Consider the following 23,620-nt stretch of genomic DNA (forward strand, 5'->3'; position numbering starts at 1 on the left):
TTACATTTTCCCTCTCCCCTGGACTATGGAATCTTTTCTATAACAACCCTGCTTCCTTTGGTAATGATTTTGCTCCCTCCTCAGTATTCCCAGAGTCTTTCATCAAAGCAGGAGAAGCTGCTCCAAGGAGTGAGGGCCACTGTGGAAAAGCTCTGCCTTTGAGTCACCTATCTCATTGTTTCTCAACCTCAACTACTTGGAAGATGCCTGGACTTCAACTCAACAAAGCATGGCTGGCTGGCTGGGGAATTCTGGGGATTGAAATCCCAGCCAAGGTTAAGAAACACCAACCTTTCTCATATCCTACATACTGTATATGGAACATCAAGCATTCCCAACTGAGGTGGATACACCTGAACGACACTGTCCTCTAATCAACAACAACAATATTTTTATGCTTTTATTTACTATCCTGGGTTAAGACTAAAAGAATGTAGACTTCCTAGTGCATTTATGAACTGGAGACTTCCCATTATGCCATACTAGTTCTCCACAGAGGCTTCTTGTCTTCTACTATTAAATGCTACCTGCTCAAAGAGAAATCAATATTATTTCCTCAAGGGAACAATAGCTGTGTTTATATTTAAACATTCCCACAGTTTACTGTACATGAGCCTCCAAGTGGAACCAGAAACAGACTACAGGGTGCAAAAGGCAGCCAAAGATAAAAGCGATCATTAAAATGGACAAAAAAACTCTCTAGGAATGAAGCCATTTATACTGAAATATAACAGGAAGGTTATTTTTTTTTTAACTAAAGGCCTTCCAGGTAACAAATGAAATAACAAAACGTGACTATGCATTCACTCAAACACAACTGCAAATTTGAACTCTATTACTTCTGCTCTAATTTTTGCCATCATGTATGGAGGAAGGTATGATAGAATCTACACAAGGCTTGTTTAATTCCATGTATTCCTTTCCCATGCCACCCCCCAAATCCTGCCACTTCAGTGCAACTTCATCTCCTGTTAACATTTGATTAATGGTGCTTTTTTATGATTCCCAGTGCTTGTGTTTTATGTTATGATTCTTTGTATTATATGTGTTTTATTTATTTTACTGTAAGCTGTCCAGAGTCATGTAAATCAAATAAATAAAAAACCCTATGAATCTATTTGGCTGCTTATTCATTTTTATATGGTCTATATGGAGTTACATGGTCTAGAACTTCACAAAGATACATATTTTCTTTCCCTTTTTTTAAGCTTCTGTCACCATTAACTATGTTCCTGTCATGTATCTGCTACATTATAAATAAGGACTAGTACTTCAGAGTAGGAGGAAGAAGGGAAGGCAGTAAAGAGAAAAAAATTTCTATACATTCTATGTATTTTCTAATAATCCACATTGTTTATTTCTCCTACCTTATATATTTGTCAATTTGCGACAAAAATCCAATACCTAAATCATTGAATATTGGCAGAATATCATTAGAATTTAAGCAATAAAATTTAAAAGTATTGAAAAAGAATTGCAAATGACTCCAGGTGCACTAGAAGAGCCAATAAATATGTTGTCCTGGGTAGAAATTATCTATCTTCTTTTCACACTTACCTTTGCAGCAACAAATTTTTGTATTGAGCACATCCCATTTCCCTTTTTTATGAACACGCTTGAAACACTGGCATTCAGTAAAGAGAACAGAACACTGGGAAAGTATTCAGAATTTTATGTGAAACATCCGCATACTATGAAGTTTGTGCGGAACAGAAATAACACATACTTCCTGCTCCAAAGAGAATAGCCCTCATGGCCAATTCAGTTTCTGATTTGCACCTTATATTCACTGGATTCCATATATTGTATTGGCAAAACATACTGCATTTCCAAACAACTTATTTGGCAACAAATACTGAAAAATCAACAATCTCCTTGGATTTAAATTAATTTGAATATTTATTAAATATTGTTTATCCTTTTGGCACCATAATGTCTGTAAGTTGCTGAAAGGAAAATTAAACCTTCATATCTCACTTGATGTGCTTGAGGAAGACAGGCATTCAAGAGAACATGCTTGCATTGTGCAGTCACTATTTCCATTTCCACTAGATTCATGCAACATAAATTCTTACATAAATTTCCAGTATGAACAGTTATTTGAGTCTTACTGTACTATTTCTTTCCTCTCATTTTAAAGTTAAGGTAATTTCTGCATTTCTTTTTTTTTAGACATTATATGTAGCTAATTTAGATTTCTACATGGTTATCCAATAAAGTGAGCATCTCTTAAGCCAGGATGCTTTCACAATTAACCTACAGCATATTTAAGCACAATTGCATAGGTTCATTATACAAGACAGACTGTGGCTGTCTGCCTAACACTTTTATTTAGTAAGTTGACTGACCATAAACTGCCTACTGTAGGCTGCAATACTGTTGTTACAGTAAAGATGAGAAGTTCCATAGTAAGTATTATATGTCAAAGTGCTCAAAACACTGATGACTTAGTTGAAGCTGATACATATCTCTTCCTCACTGCAAAAAGTTCTACAATTTCCTTTCTTTTCTTTCCACTGCCAAATGCCATATGGCAAGTGTTCATCTATAAATTATAGGCTGTGTTTCTTACAAATAGCAAGGTAGGTACTGTTTTTTTTAAATAAAAACATTTGTATGGACTACAAATATATTTAGAAGTAACATCTTAACATTTTACATATATATTAATAACCAGAAACTTTATTTTCAAAGGAAAATTATCTATACCTTTACTTCTACCTATATGGCATGAAGTTGTATGTCCATATAAGCACAGGTACGGAGAAGTGTCCATCAGAGAGAAGGCAAGAGAAAAGAACAGAAAGAAAGACATAATAAAAAAAAAAAATTAGATCACACTGCACATCACTTGAACATAAACCATTGAACACAGCACAAAGGAAACAATACTCAAAAGCACACATATTAAAACAAAAAAAAGTAGAATCACAAACCACACACAGTGCAGATTAAAATATAATCTTTAACTCTTTAACTCCAATTTTATATGGAGAAAGGCCAAGCTCTTATTATAGAGGCATGTTAAAAATCCAGCAAAACACATCAAAATGACCATAAAGAAAACAAGGTTAAGACAAAGAAAAAAAGAAAAGTATTCCGTGGAAATATGTTTTCCACCTACCTACAATGGTGTAGGATGAATAGCTTGCATAGTTGTACTGGATGTATAAAGGCACACTGAATTTTATATTATATTCCCACTGTATATAATATGTATTTAAAAATAAACCATTTACACAAAGACATTAGCATGTTACACACTCTATATAATTTTGATGAATTTAGGAAAGAATTAGCTGAAAAGATAAATATAGGTGTTCAACAGATTAAGAAAGAGAAATGAAAGAAGTGTCAGAGGTTCTTAGCCTAATGAGTAAATAGAAGGAACATGAAAGAAAACAGCCATGTTTAGAGGTAGTCTAAGGAGCCAAGATTGCCTTTAAATTGAATGAACTGCAGCTTATCAACTAAAAAAACCCAAATTCGTTTGGCCTATGCATTACACAGTTATTTTTGCTTAGCAAAATAGTATATCTGCCCATTTCAGTTTAACATGAAAACCACACTACTATGCTTATTTAACAAATCGAGATTTAAAAAGTGCTGGCTTAATGCAGCATGTATGCAATATGTCCTACTGGCCAGCACATTCATCAATATTCCAAACTAGCTAAATAAAAGTGTACACTTCTTCATTATTAAAATGACTGGCTTATAGAAAAATACTCTGCAAATGTATCTCATAGCAAAGTATGCAAGAATCAGATATCTGTGTCACCTTACTGTGATATAAGCACTGCTGATTTCATCCTTACTTTCTTTCCAGATTATTTTTAAAAAGTGACAACAACAGTGTAAAGGGGGTTATCAGCTCCCAAACTGTGCCATCTATCAAAACATGGATAACCTGCCATATGACATATTTTTATTTGTTTTAATGCAGCTAAAGTGGAACACTTGTATTCCATTTTGAATTTTATACAGTATACACTTATACATCTTAATGTTGTGATTCCAGCTCAACCGCCTTGCCTGGTCTGCTGCTTGATAAGATAAAAATTAAGATACAACCCAATTATTATTATGGTTGGGCGCACAGTCAGCCAGATATTTATAGACTGGGTTTGGCATATATACGCAAATAAATACCAAGTGCTTCCCAAGGACCTGGGATAAGCAGATGTTGTTGTCTGCTGGTGTTAAAGATTCCATTGCAGGATGTAAGCTATTCCAAGTAAAGCTGCCTTTTGCAATTGACTGATGGTGATTTTGTCAATGCTGATGATGTTCAAATGGTGCTCCAGTTGTTCTGAGATTGAAACCTATAAGCCTATCGCTATTAGCACTATCTTTGCTTTATTTTGCCACAATCATTCTACTTCTATTTGCAGGTTTTGGTATTTTGTATTATTATTATACCACCTAACTTCCAGCAACATGTCTATCTAAATATTTCATAATCTCATATGAAATACTCAAACAGCTGTGTCATTTCTTTATGATCAGCATAACACCAATGTACCTGTTCTGCGATTTTCAAATAATGCAACACAATAGACAACTCAAATTCAATAAGCATGATTCCTGTTTTAGAATTAGCTCTTTCTGCAGACCAAGTCTACACACCAAAATATGTATAAAACTATAAAACTGCTGCAAAGTGACAGGAAAATGACTGCAAATGTTGCCTCCCAGGTCCTTGATCGATGCCATGAAAATTGTTATCACAATCTTACATATCACTAACTAATTTTGAAGGCCAGTGACTAACAAGTCACTGTACTAGAGTTGAAAACATGAAAGTAATGCTTCCATATAAGAGAATGAAAATTTTGCATTTCTCCTCCAATGTTTCTTTTATATGTATATATTCATTTACTCCAATACATTGGACTTCGGGTCATGAAAATTATTTTCTGTAGAGTCTGGCAGTCTGGCAAATGGGTGATACAAATGCAAAAGTTTGAAGAAGATATATAATATCTGATTGTTTTCCAAAAGGGTTGCTTAATGAAGCTTTAATTAGTTGCTGAGGAAGGCAGGAAAGAAAAGACTTACCTTGCTCGCTCATCATCAGATGTGAAAGGCCTTTGAGAAACAGAAAGAAAGTAAATAAGACAGAATAAAGCAGAAAGAAAACACAGGAAAACATATATACCTTTATATAGTTCAATAATTTGGGGAATATCACATACTTCATCAATGAATGCATGGCTGTTATATTCCTTGCATGCATGCACACATACACACACATGCACATGCCCAGAGCTTCCTCTATTACAGGAGAAAATCTGGGCTGCAGAGAAAAAACAGGAATACAGGTAGTCCTCAACATACGATCACAATTGAGCCCAAAATTTCTGTTGCTAAATGAGACATCCGTTAAGTGAGTTTTGCCTCAGTTTACAACCTTTCTTGCCACAGTTGTTAAGTGAATCACCACAGTTGATAAGTTAGTAACACAGTTGTTAAATGAATCTGGCTTCCCCATTGACTTTGCTTGTCAACAGATTACAAATGGTGATCACAGTTTGATCACATGATCATCAGGATGCTACAAAGGTTGCAAGTGTGAAAAACGGCCATAAGTCACTTTTTTCAGTGCGATTGTAACTTTGATCACCAAATGCATTGTTGTAAGTCGAGGATACCTGTACACATTCCATCAGTGTCAGTGAGACTGATTTTAAGAAAAGATATACACTCATAATTAGTTGTTTGTGTTAAGTACAAGCCCTGGAAGGAAAAGTAAGACAACTTATAACGGTTTTGAAGACAATCATCCTCATTGTATTGTAAATATTATAAAGGTGTCATGCCAAAATTTTAGTGCATGCTCTTCATTAAAAGCTTATCATCCACCATTAACCTCAAAATACCACTGCAGTTCTAAAACCAATTTTAATTCATTTTGATAGCATGTCAGGATATCAAATTAATCCATCAGATTTCCCAACAACTACTAGCCTTTAGATTAGTAATTTCAACAGTAATGCAAATGCTCTTGAATAAATGCTTTGAAACATACAGAAGTACATTTTGAAATCATTAACACAGCCACATGTTTTCTATGTTCATGGGAGAAGTTTCTGAAGCAGCCTGGGGAAACCATAGCTGTGTGAAAGATTTGAGAAATGTTTTCTATGGATCTCTGGGTGTTCCAAAGCATCTCTTTCAAAGGATTTGCACAGCCCTAGTAATGTAGTCATCTTTTCTTATTTCTTTACTTCTAAAAACTTAAATCCAAACTGTTCAAAGTAAATAAATATTCATCCAAAAGAACTCTTGAATTGATGGGGTCGCGATGGGTCGGACACGACTTCGCAATTAACAACAACAACAACATGCACACATATGTATAATTCTTAATTCTTGCAATTAAGAATGTTGTGTGTGTGTGTGTGTGTGTGTGTATCTATGTGTGTGTGTGTTGGAGAATGGAGGAAGGAAGGTAGATAGAATTAACAAAAAGTACAGTGAGAAATTCTTATTTCCTTGATTATCAATGCAACAGCTTTACTGGGTTAAGATATGTTCCCAATTTTTGGTTTGAATAAACTGTAAGACATTATTGAATTGCAGTATTTTTACTTCATCTGTATGCCAGTGTACAATTCAATTTAAGGTTGAAATCATGATAGCATAGGAAAAAATGATGAAAATAATGATAGTTCAATAGTGTAAAATCATTTTTAAAAGTAAGCATAAAAATTTGAAATATGTGATTACAGAACAAATGCTTTTAGAATAAGTGCTGCTGTTTACCTAGTTTCCGTTTACCTAGTTTGAATTTATTTTTGCAGCTTGTTGTTTAATTTAGATAGAAGAGTGGGCAATGCTGAAAAAAAATACTGAAGCATAAAGGAAATTATTTTAAGGTTAAGTTGAATATTTAACTGTGATATGACAAGGCTAAGTTTAATATAGACTTAACAACAACAACAACAACAACAATAATAATAATAATAATAATAAAGTTGGAAGGAACTTTGGAGGTCTAGTCTAACCCCCTGCTCAGGTAGGAAACCCTATACCATTTCAGACAAATGGCTGTCCAATCTCTTCTTAAAGACTTCTGATGTTGGAGCATTCACAGCTTCTGGAGGCAGGTTGTTCCACTGGTTAATTGTTCTAACTGTCAGGAAATTTCTCCTTAGTTCTAGGTGGCTTCTCTCTTTGATTAGTTTCCATCCATTGCTTCTTGTCCTGCCTTCAAGCGCTTTGGAGAATAGCTTGACTCCCTCTTCTTTGTGGCAGCCCCTGAGATATTGGAACACTGCTATCATGTCCCTTGCATGTTTTACCATTCAGCCACACAGTATTTTCAGACACAACCTGAGTTTATATCTATTCTATGTTCTCACTATGACATGTCTAACAAAATGATTTTTGAAGAGCAACAAAGATGATTAGGGGACTGGAAGGTAAAACATACAAGGTACGGTTGCTGGAATTGGGTTATGTCTAGTTTAATGAAAAGAAGGATGAGGGGGGACATGTGTGGCTGAATGCTCCAACACTGGATGTTTTTAAGAAGAGACTGGACAGCCATTTGTCTGAAATGGTATAAGGTTTCCTGCCTGACTAGATCACCTCCAAGGTACCTTCCAACTTTATTATATTATATTATATTATATTATATTATATTATATTATTATTATAACATATTATGGCATATGTATATACTAAAATTTGAAATAGAAACACAAGTGAAAGAATGTATGATAAACTGGGCTAAAAATTTTGGTTATAACATACAAATAGAACATGATAATATGAACATGAAAGGGTTGATATTGTATAATAATCTTGAAGAGAGTTGGTATTTTCCACCAGAAAATCTGTCTAAAATGTATACAGGTACTTCAAATCTATGCTGAATGTGAACAAGAGGTGACTTTTTATCATGACTGGTAGACATGTAAAAAAAAGCTAAAAAATGGATCTAGGTATATACATTAATCCAGATGATTTTAAATATACAGTGAAGTCATAGGAACTTTTGGGACTGACAAAAAAATTAGAAAAAGAAGTCCCGAAACTGTTTTTATATAACATAACTGCAGTGAGACTTTTATATGCACAACAGTGGAAAAATTTGACATTATCCACAATGGAAGAATGGATGGTGAAAATGATTGAGCTTGCAGAGATGACTAAATTAATAGCCTTGATTAGAAAAAAGATCTTAAGTTTAATACCAATAAGTTTAATACTTTTGGACTTTTTGCTCAAAAAATAAAATAAAATGATACATGGGTTTGGAGAATAGAAAAAATATTACATGATAAAAAATGAAAATTATTTTGTATCCATAGAATAAAAGTTTAATTGAAATTTATATCTATAATTGCTGTAAAAGAAAATTGGAAATCATTTCTTTACGTTTCTTTATTTTCCACTTTTGGTTTTCCTCTTTCTTTTTTCTTTCATCTTAAATATTAGTTTATGTTAGTTTTTATCTTTCTTGTTTAAAAATCTAATAAAGTTATTATAAAAAAAGCCAGATTTAATCACGATAGACCTCAAAGCACTGCTTTCAGGAATTAAAGCTATCTCTTTTTAAATATAAATATGCAGTTCCACTTTCCATATTAAAGAAAAGAATTACATATTGCTAATTGTGCAAAGTGCTTAAGGCCAACCTTTGGATCTATATGAACTCAGACTCTTAGAAGGATTTTTTTAAAAGTAGCTTCAGAGGACAATTATATGAAAGAATGATGTGCTGAAACACAGGCCGTGTTCTTTAAGGACTTATAGGGGGCATTTCTGTGGATTGGGTACTCAAAATAGAAACCTTGGAACTATCATCTTTTTTTATCAATGTTAATTATGGCCAGGCTCTTAGCACTTACAGAGCAGGAAATTAAAGCCACTAAACATAAAGGAGTAGAAGTGCATTAAAAAGCCAGTTTAAAATGACAAGTGATTGAGGCCAAGAAGGACGATACAGTCTTTTTGTTCTTCTTAATTATAGCTTGTCTTGTTAAACTCAGCCCATGCTATGTTGGGTGGAGGACTTTTTTATGTCAGCTAGAACAAAGAGACTGTGTCAGCATGATGGAAGACGTATGGTTCTATTTAGTTCCACAGACTACTGTTTTTACCTATGAATGACAGCAGGGAAGAATTATGGAACAAACCTAAAGCACAGTGAAAAATGAGTCTTCTTCAGTACTACTGTGTTCTGGTTTCTGTTCAGTGATGGAACTGGGTCCAATCAGTGATGGAAGGGAGAAGAGATAAAGAAAAGCTACTTGAATGACCTGACAGGTGAACCTAGATTAAAAGTTTCAAAACAACTTCACAGAATTTCCTTCCAGATAAAAATGAGGAAACACATGACAGAGAAAATGCTTTTGAAGAATTTTGATTTCTTTATCTCTGTACATACTGTACAAGAACATAGCCTCTAAATTTATGGTGTTCATTTGGTAAAACAGTGGTTGTGTTAGAAGACAAACTTATCTAAATCATTAGTATTATTATTGTTAGATTTTTATCCTGCCTTTATTATTTTTATAAATAACTCAAGGAGGTATATTACTTATACCTCCTGTTTCCCCACAACAACAACCCTATGAGGTGGTTGGGCTGAGAGTGACTGGCCCAAACTAATACATGGTAGTTAAGGGTATATGATCCTGAATAGGGGCCAGCCAGCCTGGAACCACTTCCAATCAGTTACAAGTAACAATTGTGCTATTCTGGTTTTTTCACATACCTAATTGAGACTTTTTAAGTAAATCTCTGTCAACTTCAGAGGCAAAAATAGTATCATGCAGATTAATATAAAGCTATCTTTTTATATTTAATATCCTCCCAACAGAACAGCTTTCTTAACTTTGGGAAAGTTGTTCAAAGTAATCTCAACTATTTTTTTCATGAGCAAGTTTGAAAATGGGTGCACTTTCTGTTGCATTACCCTTACCTATTTTTAAAATATAATTTTAAGAATTTTGATTGCAATTGTAAAAATCAATGCACATACAAACACAATATATTTGTTTCCAAAGTAGATTGTAAATGTATGTGCTTTGGATTTTAGGTTATTACATTATATCAGTGGTTCTCAACTTGTGGGTCGGGACCCCAATTTGGGGTCAAATGACCATTTCACGGGGGTCGCCAAACCACGCTGTCCGCCATTTTTTCCCTTTTCCCTAGCTGTCCTACTCCCTCTTATTGGTGGCCACACCCATGTGGGGGTCACCACAACATGGGGAACTGTATTATGGGGTCACGGCATTAGAAAGGTTGAGAACCACTGCATTATATAATAACCTTTGCTATTGAACTGCAGTATTTAGTATTTTTACACTGTTGTCATAAAAAAGAGGAGGCATAAATATTAAATGAAGTTAAATAATATGTCTCTAAATCAGGTCAGATAACACACTAAATGTGACACTAGTTATACAAATCCCATGGGTTTTATTCTTGGTTTAAGATCTAAGACAATTTTAAAGAGACTTGAGAAACAAAATAGTGATTATTAAAAGTGAAAACATATTTATGGTGATAAGAAAACCAACACAGCAAGTAGCCATACATGCAGCACTGGTAACAGAAATATCAGTCCAAAAAATTAAAATGACTGGCATGAAAATGAGGAATTCACTCCAATTAAGTTTCATTTCACACAATTTTGGCAGCCCTGGATTACAGAAACCCTGGGGATACCCATTTGGCTACAACCAATGCTAGACCTTTCATGAGGAGCTTGTATTATTGAACAATAGTTTGGGCCTGTCTACTTGATTAGTTAATCAATGAAGCTAATTTATTTAGTTATTAGATTCTATATACTTCTGGCTATTAAAAACTCAGTGTGCATCTTGCAGCTGGATTCTACTGTCAGATCATTGTTACTGCACTGATAGTAACACTGCTACTTTTGAATCAAATTATAATTTTTACATCTGAAATTTACCAATGAAGTTAAATATATGAGTTCTTTAGCATCATAAAGACTATCAAATGTATTATGTGTTCATGGAATAAAGTTCACTTCATCAAGTACATCATACTTCAATATAGAGACAGTGATAAAACAGATGTCATAAGTGATAGAATTTCTTTTAGAGTTATGCCATACTGCATTGTGTCAGTAGCTCCTATTTCCTTATTTCCTGTTCATAAAGGATGTAAGTATAAGAAGGAAAAATCAAATTGCCTAAGCACATAAGAAAGAGGAATATAAATATAATTTCTTGACTTGATTAAACAAAATGACTACAGAGGTGTTTGATTGAATTTGAAAGGCCCTTCAGTTCCCAAAGCAGAGAGAAGGAGCATTTAGAAATGAAAATAAAATTGAACAATAAAAATGATTGAATCAATAACAGTGATTGAGTTCACAAAAAACTATTCAATTAAAAGTTAAACTAAAAGCCTCAAGGGGTGAACAATTTAAAAAGAAAAAAAGGGGGGGGGAAAGGCTACAGCATCTCTCTTGGATGGAAAGTCCAAAGTTTAGGCATGGTTAAGACAGAAAGAGAGAGTGTGTAATTTATTTCTCCAATTGATATTATACAAACAAGGGCCTCCTTTGGGATTCTTAATTCAAGGACAAGATAATATAATAAATAGATAGTTGCAAGTATGAAAAAAGGTGGTGTGGATATTAGATAAATTTGTTCTGAAAAAGATGAGAATAAAGTGAGAGTTATTGCTGAAATAAAACTAGGCATAACACAAAGACCCTTCTAATGTCTTTCTTTATGTATGGTGCCTATTAGAAAAATAAGTAACAGCAAGTAGGCATTCTACACTATATGTAAATACAGATACAGATGATAGTAGTTCTTTCATTAACCTCCATGCTGTGGTCTCCAGATGGAAAAACCACAGCTCTTCCAGCTTGTATCAATACCATCTGTATGGCCTGCTAAATTATTTCTCTTTGATGCTGAACACTATAACAAAGTGTTCACCTGTGTTTACCTTTTTTCTTTATTTTCCAGCTTAATGTTTGTTGTATTATTTAGAGAATTAACTTGGGAGCAAGAACTCACTTTTTCCTGTTCTTTATAGGCCAGTCTGGGAATCTGAAGTTGAAGACAAGGTAGGATAGTCTAAATAAATAAGTCAATAAATATTTTTTTCTCACTTAAAAGTTTCTTGACCTGCTTCTATCATGATCAAAGTAAGCCATCAGTGATGGGCTGTCATAATTCAGATGGGCCAGTAGAATCAGGACAACTTCTGTCCCAACTTATGGAGACACTGGATCTAAAACATAACACCACACATGAAGGAGGCACTTTCACGTCAAAAGATCATAAAGTCAAGAGTAATAAATCATGATCCCTGGGCTATATCCAACAAAGAAGTAAAGATCCTTATTTATCTATATTTATATATTTATTAGATATTTAACCCACCTTTATTACTTTATAAATAACTCTAGGCAGTGAACGTACATAATATTCCTTCCTCTTCTTATTTTGCCCACAGCAACAACCCTGTGAGGTGGGTTGTGCTGACAGAGAGTGACTGGCTTAAAGTCACCCAGCTGACTTTCAATCCAAAGGCTGGACCAGAAGTCATAATTTCCTGGTTTCTAGACCACCACTTAACCACTACTTCAAACTGGATTTTTAATACAAACAGCCTCACATGGTACTACTAACACTGTTAATAATTAGATGGACTATGGATAGAATTGAAATATGATAGAACATTACATGCAGGGTAGATAATTATTTCCAGTAATTGTAATGTCCTTTTTCTAGCACAGAGGCAAGGCCTAAGATAATAATATCAATAGAATATTGGTCAGGGTTCCTTCTAGCACTGATGATGTTACGTAGTTGGGTAATGAAATGTCTGCAACAAAACAACCAACTCAAGAGAGCACCAAGGATCTGAATAGTAATACAGAATGAAATATAAGGCTATCAGAAGTTTCTCAAAGACCTCCCTGGTATCTGTCCAGGGTCCTGAAGAAAAGTCTCCAATTACTATCTGAGTTCTGGCACTATGTTCAGGGCCATGTTATAAATCACTTGTTCCTTTAGATTCCTTTAGTTTCATTCTTATTAGGACTGCTCAGAAATCCTTCACTCTTTTTTTCCAAAATTTCTGACCTTGAATATCTCTTAAAATGGAGCTGCAATTTTAAACAGCAAAATGTCATTCAGCATCACAGTCTGGTTTGGAAGCATCACTGCTTCAGACAGGAAGGCAATGCAGAGAATGGTAAGGGTGATTGAAAAGATTGTTGGCAGTTCCCTTCCTTCCATACAGGACATGGCATATAAGCGTTGCTTGAGCAGGGTCCGCAAGATTGTCTGGGACATTACACATCCTCTTCGCAACCTGTTATCCTTGTTACCTTCTGGGAGGAGCCTCCATGGTATCCAAAGCAGAACATCCAGATTCAGTCACAGTTTTGTTCCATACAGTATTAACCTTGTGAACTCTAAAGCTTCCTACTTCCATTATGTATTAAAGATAGACAGTGATTAATATTTATATGTTATTTATATGTAAGGATGTAGGTCTACATATATGTTGTATATAGTATGTTTAAATGTGTGTTATGTATGTGTACACTTTGAGAACAAAGAACTAAATTTCATTTTTAATGTGTGCCAATGTGCCCACAATAAAAAATGACAATAAAAGTTATCTATCTATCTATCTATCTATCTATCTATCTATCTATCTATCTATCTATCTATCCATCTATCTAAAAAAGTGCTTCTTTGTTCAGTTTGTATATTGCCTTTTCTTCTATAGATTGTTTAAAATTACAAAATAATCTAAAGCAGTTAAAGCCTAATTAAGAATTAAAGTATAAATTCAACTCAAATTGTCTGATAGAAGAAGAAACCATTAATCAACCATTCTATGCTGAACACTGCACCTCTCTGGGGATGATTTCAAATTCTTTTTTAAAACCTGAGTTGTGTAAAACATCTAATTTTGAATCCCTACTTCTATCTCCTATCTGTTGCATAATAAAGCTTCCTGTGTCACAGGAAAAATAGAGCAATCTGGCTGGCATTGTGCAATAGGTCTACAGACTTCAATGAAAGATAAATCAAAGTTATGAAATTAGGGTTGCACAGTAGAATGGAACAGTGGAATAAGCACAGGAATTGGTAGTGAGTGTTCATTTTGGATGAATATTACCTTGAAGTGGAGAAATGAATTAATGAATTTAATTATGAATTAAATGAATTTAGCCTGTCTTCATTAACTATATTGCACCATGACCAATTTCTGGGCACTAATTATTACATTTTGATTTTTCAGTGTGTTACTTCTTTTATCAGTTTACATTTCATAAAGTTCTTGGAAATTTCTATGTGGTATTAGCAAAACATCAAGTGTTGACTTTAAGGGCAACATTTCATTTGAAATGGATTAGAAAGTGACAGTGAATCCATATTATTTCTTAATTTGTATTGCAGTTGCTGTGCAGAGTATTTTGTCACTTCATTGTGTGCTTTCTAAGAAAATAACTACTACACCTCCACATTTGTGTATACCATAATGTGTTTATCTAGTACAGCTGATGAAATGCCTGTCAATTGACTGAAATATGTGTTCTAGACCTCACAACTGAAATTCTTCCTCGTTGCCATCCTTAGAAGGCAGCTTCCCACACTCTGGCAAGCCAAACACTCACCTGGAACATGACTGGCATCTGATGAAACATTTTCATAGGAAGCAGGAAAAGGGAAGAAGCAAAGAAAGAGAGAAAGAGAAAACATATTAGAAACCCACATGCATACACACCAGCAGCTTAGCTTCTTTGCATGGAAATCAGTTACATGCAAAACCAGAAATGTGTTTTAAAAAAATCATTCATCCTCAGCCATCTGCCCCATCATGCAAGGGAAAAGGGCTTGGATCCCCTCTCCCCTGTGCATGTAGAAATTAATCAGATATCACATCTGTCTGGAGAGAGAAAGAAGTTCCAGAATCAGATAGCTCCAACACAGAGACCTGCAAGAATATTGGTTAGAATATTCTGTGGTATTTATTTCACAAATAGATTTTAAAAAGGAAAAAAAAAGACTGTCCTCACAGAATAACAGTTCTATTTTCATAAATTCATGAACTTATAAGTAATATTGGAGAAAAAGGCAAATTGTTTCCCCTTCCGAAAGGCTTCATTTGAATTTATGACCAATTATTGGTTTTCCAGATTCTGAGGTCTAGCAAACAAAAGAAAACAAAACCAAAACTACTGTCGTTCTTTATGCCCAGTTTCCAGTGATCATCCTTCATTGCAGACATTGCAGAAATTTTACTGAAGTTTTCTGTGTACTCCCTTTCCAATTAATAAATGGAAAAACACATATTTTACATTAAGGACCACATCTTTCTATCATAGCATTTCATTTAACAGAAACAGCAGGCAAACAAACCAAAGTGAAGAAATTCCATGATTTCCTATCATCTGAATCCTAAATAAATTGTATTTCATGTGTACATCCTTTATTTTTACCCCCTGAATTGATAAACAATTTCTGAAAAAGCAGAAACACAATAATCTTATAAACTTCGCCAACTACATATTCATCTAATCTACTCTTCAATTACAACAGAGAGCATGCCACATTTTCTGGTCATTAAAAACTAACACTATTTTAAAAAATAGCAGTTCTATAATATGAACACACTTTCTGTGAATTATGAATACCATCCATAAACATCACTGAATTACCCATACAAAATAGACAATAGTGAGTTTTCAACAAAATCAGTGATTCTTAGAGAAATCCTCTCAACTATCTTATTTCAAAATAGGCTTGGTAGATTAGTTTACTAGATCATCTTCTGGAGGATACTGTGAATGCTCTACTGTTTTAGACCTGAGCATCCAAAAATTCTACAATCTTTTTTTCTTTTTTTTTCCTTCATTTTTTTTAAATGCAATTCCTGGGGAGGTAGGAAGATTTGAACTGGGTACATGGTGCTAAAAGATAAGATTTAACTCTTATCATGTTCTCAATCTGAATCCCCTTTCAAGTGTCTATTTGCTGCATAGGAAAGAACATACAAATGGCTGTAAGGAGCTATTTCTGCTTAAATAATACACTTTCCTTTCTTTGTCACATTGTTTGTGGTTTCTATTTTAACTTTTTTTCCTACTGCCCAGATGGCAAATTCAAATACATGTGCTTAGGTAGCAAAGAGTGCAACAGCTTGCAATTTTCTCTCTAATATTAGGTATATTTGCAATGTTGCTTGTACAAAATATGTTGCTATATTTTTACAGTACAGTACTGTACACTAATAGTACAATTTTAGATGTGCTTACACAACTTTACACATAGTAGTCTTATTTCTAAAAAAATGTACAAAAATAACAAAAAACAGAGCTGTTCATATTAAAGAGAGAAGTTATAGTAAACAACATTAGAATTAGATCTTCAGAAACTAATTCATAAGGATGGCTGCTATATCATTTTTCAGTTACCTGTATTGTTCTCCATATTTACTTGACTTAGAGTTTTAGAAAGCCATAGCTTAAAACAAAATCTATCTTGAAGTTTAAGTACTTTGTGTATGGAACTTGCAACCCCCACCTCCCCAAGTCTTTTTTTGCAATGTCCAAAGCCTTCATAATGTCACTGGATTTCAGCAACACAATTGTCTGACCCAACTAAGCAGCTGAACACAGTTTAAACAAAGGAAAATGCAACAAATACCCCTAATTATGGAAAATCCTGGCCCTGTCCAAACATTTAACACAGCCCCATCCATGTGACATCATCACTCTGACTTTGCTGCCCTTTTTTCCTCCTTTCACCAATTCCTGGCTAGTAAAAAGCAGTGTATTAAGTGATATGTATTCAAGATGATTTCTGGAATTATAAGGAGTTGATTCAAAATGCTAATATCTAACAGAACAACACTATTTTTTAATAAAGAGATTAATGCAACTTTGAATCAGTTAAAATACTTTAAAACCCTGACCCCCTACTAGCAGTCTTTTAACTAAAATAATAATAAAACAAAACTTGGACAATATAAATACCGGTTATCTGCAACCACATAATGTCTTTGAACTAATTATTTTATTATGGAGCAACAACATTAGAGAGAATAGTGTCACTAGCTGTGGACTTTTACTTTAAAATAAGTTAATTTTAAAAAGATATTGTTTGCAACATACAGTAATCTTTCTACAACTATTGCTATTTTGCCAACTAGATCTTTACAAATAGAGAAAGAGAGCTCAACCCAAGGGTGAGCTCAACCTCCCGTTACTTCTACACTCCAAATCCTCTCCTTATGAGACTGCTTTTCTTTGCAAACTTGTGTAGAAAAACCCTCTTAAGTACTTAGCTCCTTAAAACCCAAAAGCTATTTATACTCAAGCTAGCCTTGACATCAGCCCACCCAATTTCTTTTCTCAGTGATGCAAAAAATCAGCAAAAGTTAGAATGTATTCAAATGCAAGGGTTCATATGCATTTCTTCAAGGCAAAGGTTATCCTCTTATCTAGCTTAGTGCTCTTCAAAAACAGCATGAGAAGTCTCTTGACAACAAAATGCCTAATTTCTTTTGTCCTGGTCCCAAGAGCCCATTTACCAAGGCTTTGTGGAGTTCAGAGCTGCAAGCCAAGGTTGTTTGCTTTTGCTCTTTGATGCTAATAGCAGAACTGGAATAAGGATCAGCAGGGTGACTGCCTTTGTCAGGTACAGTACAAGCCACTTGGGTAAAACAGAGAGGGAAACGGTGAAGAGCGATGGAGATGAAAAGGAACAGATGATATTGTAGCTCAGATCACTGTCATGCCTGTGGTATGAAATGTCTGCGGCATTTTATTTTAAATATTTCATGTGAATTTTGTCACTGATGAATAGTGATTCACTGTCATTCAGGCAGAAAGAAAGATGGAAGGCTTTTGTTCAGCATGTACAAACAAACTATTATGCAGGACAGGGCAAAAGCTACGTTGGGCATCAGTCCTCTTGATACAAAAGAGAATGTATGGTTCTTCAATGTCTTTTCCTAAAGAATAGCATACATGTTTGTATGCAGTACATTTAAGCCTCATCCTCCATTGTGCATATTGTGCAGTCCAAGTTTCTGAACAGACGTCAGATGGGAACAACCCCAGAATGAAAAGGAGCATCTGAATTAATACTGAAAGGCTTTTTCTCCAGTTACTGGGCCACTTGATCCCCTTTAGTTATACCTCACTTGGTGGGGGGTAGGATCAGATTCCTTGCACCCTTTGTGAATTTCAGTGGGAAATATTTTGAAATTAGAGGCATGAATGGGAAGGATTACAAGAAATATTGTAAAGCAAAGAGTTTTTTCTAGAAAGTGTCACACCTACATACATTCAGTTGCTAGTTAACCAAATCCAACAAATGTTCAACTCACATTTCCAATTCCTACCCTTTTCCTTCTGTTTCACTGCACATACTTTAGAGAGCTCCCGCTAGCCAAACTGTGCATTATGCATCTCACAAGAATGTGTTCATTCTTTTTTGGGCATAAATTACATTGTGCCATAATGTATTTTGTTTGGTTTTGACTTAAAGGGTTATGTGACTCCAGACACTACAAATTTAAAACCATCTAGCGTAGCTTGGTTTGTACACTAGAAACCTAGCCAACTGTGATTGACAAAGCTGTCCCAGCACAAAAAACTATTGTAAGAAACTGGAAAGTTGCATGGGGAGAGCTATGAGGATACAAGGCTGACTCTTTCCCTTTTATAAAAATTCCTGTTTAATGTGATGTGCAAATTTTATCTTAAAAAATAGCACAGGGCGAGTTTTTCTCAAGTTCTCACATTGTTCTATTGAAATTGTTTGTTTAAAATTTTTCATCCATATTGTCATACAATTGTTACTTGTTCTGTCTCTATGTTTTATTTCAGTCTCTCTCTCTCTCTCTCTCTCTCTCTCTCTCTCTCTCTCTCTCTCTCTCTCTCTCTCTCTGTGTGTGTGTGTGTGTGTGTGTAAGGATATCCATCCATCCATCCATCCTTATAGGTGGTTTTGGTTCTGTATTAGTATTTCAAATTCTGTCATGTCTTTCTTTCTTCAGATCATTTTTCATTTTCTTGGCAATCTGAAAATATATCAACCATGGTAGACTGCAGCCCTCATCAGTTAATTCTTTTCCATGTCTCTCTATACCTCCATCATCTATGGAGATTCTCAGTCATCCAGGTCATAGTTATCCCAAAGATGCTTTTTCATGAGGCACTGGACTTTCTTTTTTTTTTTCTTTAAAGATGTTTCTTCTTCTTGGATAAGAAGTGAAACGTCTTCAAAAAAAACCAAGAAAGTCTAGTTGCCTTGTGAAAAAGCATCTTTGGGCTGTACCTCCATCATTGGACCCATTCACATTTGATGTGAATTTAAGATGTCCTCCTACCAAGAAATAAAACTTTATTTGAATAGTCTTTGATGTTGAAGCTATACATATTCGACTCAGAACCTTACCTAATTCATTGCTATCATACAGTATATAACCTTTAATATACGAATAATATGTGCTGGATGGAGTTAATAGCCTTAAGAAATAAAGAATAAAACACTATCTCCTTTCTGAGGAAATAAGATGATGAAGTCAGGTTTTAAAATTGTATTAATAGCAAGTACATTTTAAATATCATAGACTGACTTATATTTTATTGTTGTCGTTGCCTTGAATACCATTTGTAGTTGGATAATATGATGTAAATACATAAATTCACTGCATGTCATCTTCAGGCAGGTCTGTTGGCAAAGGCTCCTATTGAGCAAATAATGCTCCAAAGTTACAGAATTGTAAAAAAAAAAAGTTAAATTAAATACACAAAGATCTACTTTTCTGAAAGTTCAAAAAAGATCTGAACTGGCTCTATATATGTCTCTGGTTCATAAAACAAAATCCCACAGCCCACTGGAGTAACTGAATGATGCTAATAATTATAAATATAATTATAAATATATAAAAATAAATAATAAATCAGAATCCAGAAACACTGAAGAAATATGGAGAAGCTGGAAAAAATATACAGTTAACAGTATTATTTCCTTTACCGTCAGTATGGAAACTGGGTTCACTTCCTGCATTACTTTTCCATCACATTATTTTTGTCAGAACTTAAAATGCATAATTTAGAGAGCAGGAGAATTAAAAAAAAACCTGACTTATTCAAAGGCAGATTGATACAGAGGCAGAAGGAATAATTTTCAGATTTGTAATTCTGTTGCTGTATCTTCTGTCACTCTTAATTTGCATTCTTCTGGGTGAAGTTGGACAGGAACATTTAGCACTGACAGTCATCTATATCAGCATGCTGACTGAGGAGTTCTGGGACTTGAAGTCCGTACATGTTAAAGTTGATAAGGTTGAGAAACTCTGTTCTAGAGGGGACTGAAAAGTTCTTTCATGCTACTTCTTTCTCAAATCATGGCAGATCTCTCCAAAAGGAGTGATTAGGACTTTGCCAGCTTTTATTGGACAAATGGAAATGCTATGCTCCCATATGTTCCAATAAGTATCCAACTGTTTTTCAGTTCAGGACTATTTGAGAGTAAAGAACATTTAAATAAATGTATATGGATGGACAAAGGTATAATTTGGGAAAGAAAAAAAGATTTTGGGGAAACTGGCTGATCTTTCTGGAAACTCAGTGCGGTATCATTGGACAACAGGTATACCCTAACTATGCTTAAACTCTATATTGATTAAAATATTATAGTCTGCTAATAAGCATTGCCTTTGCCAAGGAAATTGGGAACCAAACATTACTTATTTGCTAGCTTCTCCATATGTGGTTGCCAAAAAAATCAGTACTGGCATCAAGAGTCTTTAGATGATGCAGAGGACCTTTGTGATTAACTGTGTTGCATATTAAGGCCTCTGACTTCACAAGCCAAGGTATAATCTTTAGACCACAGGAGTTTTCTATAGAGAGAATAAATGCTCAAAACTTCCTAGCACTTTGCTGGTGAAAGTTTCATTGACTTGTGCTGATGGAATACTCAGAAGCAGGCTGTGAATTATTAAAACAAAGGACCTTATGCTCTATGATTGTTTCCCTTCCTGAATGAAGCAAAACATAAATTACAGTTCTGTAAGTGTAACTAAGCTTTAACAAAAGATACATCTTTTAGTTTCTAGCACACAATCACTTAGAGGTAGTTGGATCAATGAAAATCAGAATAAGCAGAGCCAGGCACAGCAATCTTCAGTGCTTCTGGACATTCCAAAAAGAAACTTCCCTAAAGCTAAGTATATTTTTTTTATTAAAAAATCTATAAAATACTTCAAATAAAGGAAATATGTATTTGGCCTTTGCAACGGCTGAGAAAAGACATTGAGAGCAAAAAAAGAAAGTGGCCTTCTTTGATCAAACCAGGACAAACTAGGGCCAGATGCAGAAGTTCAAGTAAAATCTAGCATATCATTATTCCATAGGAGGACTTCTACCACAGAAATAAAGAAATGACCTTGTTACTTGCCAGATCCATAGGCCACTCTGAGGTTCCAATATACACTGTAATATTATGAAGCTCATTATTGCATCAGGAACATAATGCATATGCAAAGTATATACCAGACTCCTATACAGTACATACAGTTGTTTGGTTTTCTAAGCCATGCCTGATTCTGATCCAAACTACAACAAGATATTTTATTTCTCATGGCTGCCATGCCACAGCAAATCCTGCCAGTCACAATCACAAAGCTTTTTTCACCGCTGGCTTGGATTATTCTGACAGTTTTGCCATTTTATCACATCATCCTGTCATCACTCTTTTTCTGTCCCTTAGAACAGCTTCTCACTTTTCAGCATGAGGATTTGGGGTCAAGATGTAACAAGGAACATTGCAATCAAAGAACACCCTTTCCTTGTCGTCACAACACAGAAAGATTCAGAACTTTGCTTCAAGTCCCAACAGATACCCTAGATGCAACCAGACCAAATTATCAAGATCATGGATAAACATAGTTATAGTTCTTCTGATATACAGTCTGCCTTACTAGTCAAAGAGCTTCTGTCTACAATTTTAGAGCAGTAGCTACACGGAAACCTTGAAATTTGTGAAAACTAAGATATGTAAACTCTTTAATGTCAAAATCATCTTACCCTATTTGTTTTTTGCCATCACTAGCAGGAATATTGTCCCAACCCGCCTATCTTTTCATAAGGGCCTAAAGATGTGGCTGTACCAGTTGGTTTGGGGCACCAGTGGGGGATCAGCATAATGGAGGTGGTTGATTAATAACATATCACACCTCCCCCCACGCTGTCTCCACCCTTCCCCATGTGTTTTTGGTTTTAATGTTTGTTTTTAACTTTTTATGTTTTAGATTTTATGTAACTGCTATAGTAAGATGGGTGACCAATAGATTTTATAAATAAATAAATGTCCTGTCATAGAGCTGATGTAGCATTTTAGCTCATTCTGATAACCAAAAAGTGATAAAACATTCACATTCTCTAGTTCCTTTTCACTGATTTTTTTTAAATGAAATCTAGCAATTGGATCAATGAATTAAAATTCATTGATGAGTGAATAAACACAAGTATTTAGCCCACTCCTTCAAAATCTATCACCTCCAAAATTGCTTCTGAGGTACAGGTGTAAGCAAAAAGATATTTTCTCTATGAGGAAGAAGATCAGTAAAGAAAGCACTGATAACTCAAAAGAGGTGATTGATCTTGCCCTATATAGCTTTTTTCCTGCACCCCAGTGATCTGCTTATAAAATGCACAATCCACTGACCACAATCTCTATGTAATTGCTTTTGGCACAAATTGAGAAGCCATTGAATTGGGGCACTTCAAAATTATAGTAAGAAGAAATACACCATAAACACAGAAGGTGACATGAAATCTGATGTAGCTAACTTATTTCCTATGATACCATAATGACACTTTTGCCCACTTCCTTGGGATAGTTCTTTTCATACTGGATAAAGTATTCCACAATACTCAATACACAATACAATTTCCAGAGGCAACAGAAGCAATCACAGATTCCTTTGTCATCAGGATTCAGGTATGAAAATCCAACACTGAAGGGAATTCTTGAAGAAAAAAATGTATTTGTAGTATTCGACTATTTTGCAGAAATGAACATATGACTTATTTTTATTTGTATAACATACAGAATTTTATACACTCAGAGACATTTCTGAGGGAGTAGACACACGCTCACACATACTCCTTCCATTTTTATGTCTCTGAGAGGGAAGAAGTAATAATTTTGGGTTACAATTCATAAAAGCTGGTTCAGTTCACATTACTGTCAATATGGTTTGGAATACAAAGGATCTAGAAAATATTTCCATTCACAGGTCTGAAATGACCATATTTCTGACAACAATGAAATTATATTATAAATTTAGTATTTTTTTCAAAAGCTTCCATTTTTCTCCACTTCATACTCAGCTGTTTGTTTTGTTTGTTTGTTTGTTTGCCCTCAGTGGTTTTATCAAGCAACTAAAATCTCACAGGCTAGGTTTTTGATGTCATCAAAAGAGATGTCATCTCTTTCATCAAGCAGCTTTTGACTGTGAGGATACATGAAATTGATCCAGTCAGGAAGAATTTAAACAGCATGTAAAGAACATAAGGATGCCAAATAAAGCTTTAAAGTGTTTTCTAGGTTTTTTTTCCTTTTTT

The 23,620-nt window shown here is 34.5% G+C and overlaps 1 protein-coding gene across 39 annotated transcripts in view; it reads right to left on the reverse strand.

Moving 5' to 3' along the window:
• Positions 1 to 23,620, reverse strand: part of NRXN3 (neurexin 3) — a 1,348,849-nt gene that overhangs the window by 1,226,040 nt on the left and 99,189 nt on the right. For 31 of the 39 annotated variants that reach the window (XM_039351578.1, XM_039351582.1, XM_039351597.1 and 28 more), the window contains exons 3-5: positions 14,648 to 14,665; positions 5,062 to 5,091; positions 2,710 to 2,721 (exon numbers count right to left, since the gene is read on the reverse strand). The exons of 3 other annotated variants lie outside the window; for them this stretch is intronic. In XM_039351578.1, coding sequence (XP_039207512.1) covers positions 2,710 to 2,721; positions 5,062 to 5,091; positions 14,648 to 14,665 — 60 coding nt within the window. The remainder of the gene's footprint in view (positions 1 to 2,709; positions 2,722 to 5,061; positions 5,092 to 14,647; positions 14,666 to 23,620) is intronic. 5 more of the 39 variants (XM_039351593.1, XM_039351592.1, XM_039351554.1 and 2 more) reach the window with 1 other exon arrangement.

This window comes from Crotalus tigris, unplaced genomic scaffold (genome assembly GCF_016545835.1).
Source record: "Crotalus tigris isolate CLP2741 ecotype Arizona unplaced genomic scaffold, ASM1654583v1 scf7180000018371.15429387391:27106975, whole genome shotgun sequence".
NCBI classification, from domain to species: domain Eukaryota; kingdom Metazoa; phylum Chordata; class Lepidosauria; order Squamata; family Viperidae; genus Crotalus; species Crotalus tigris.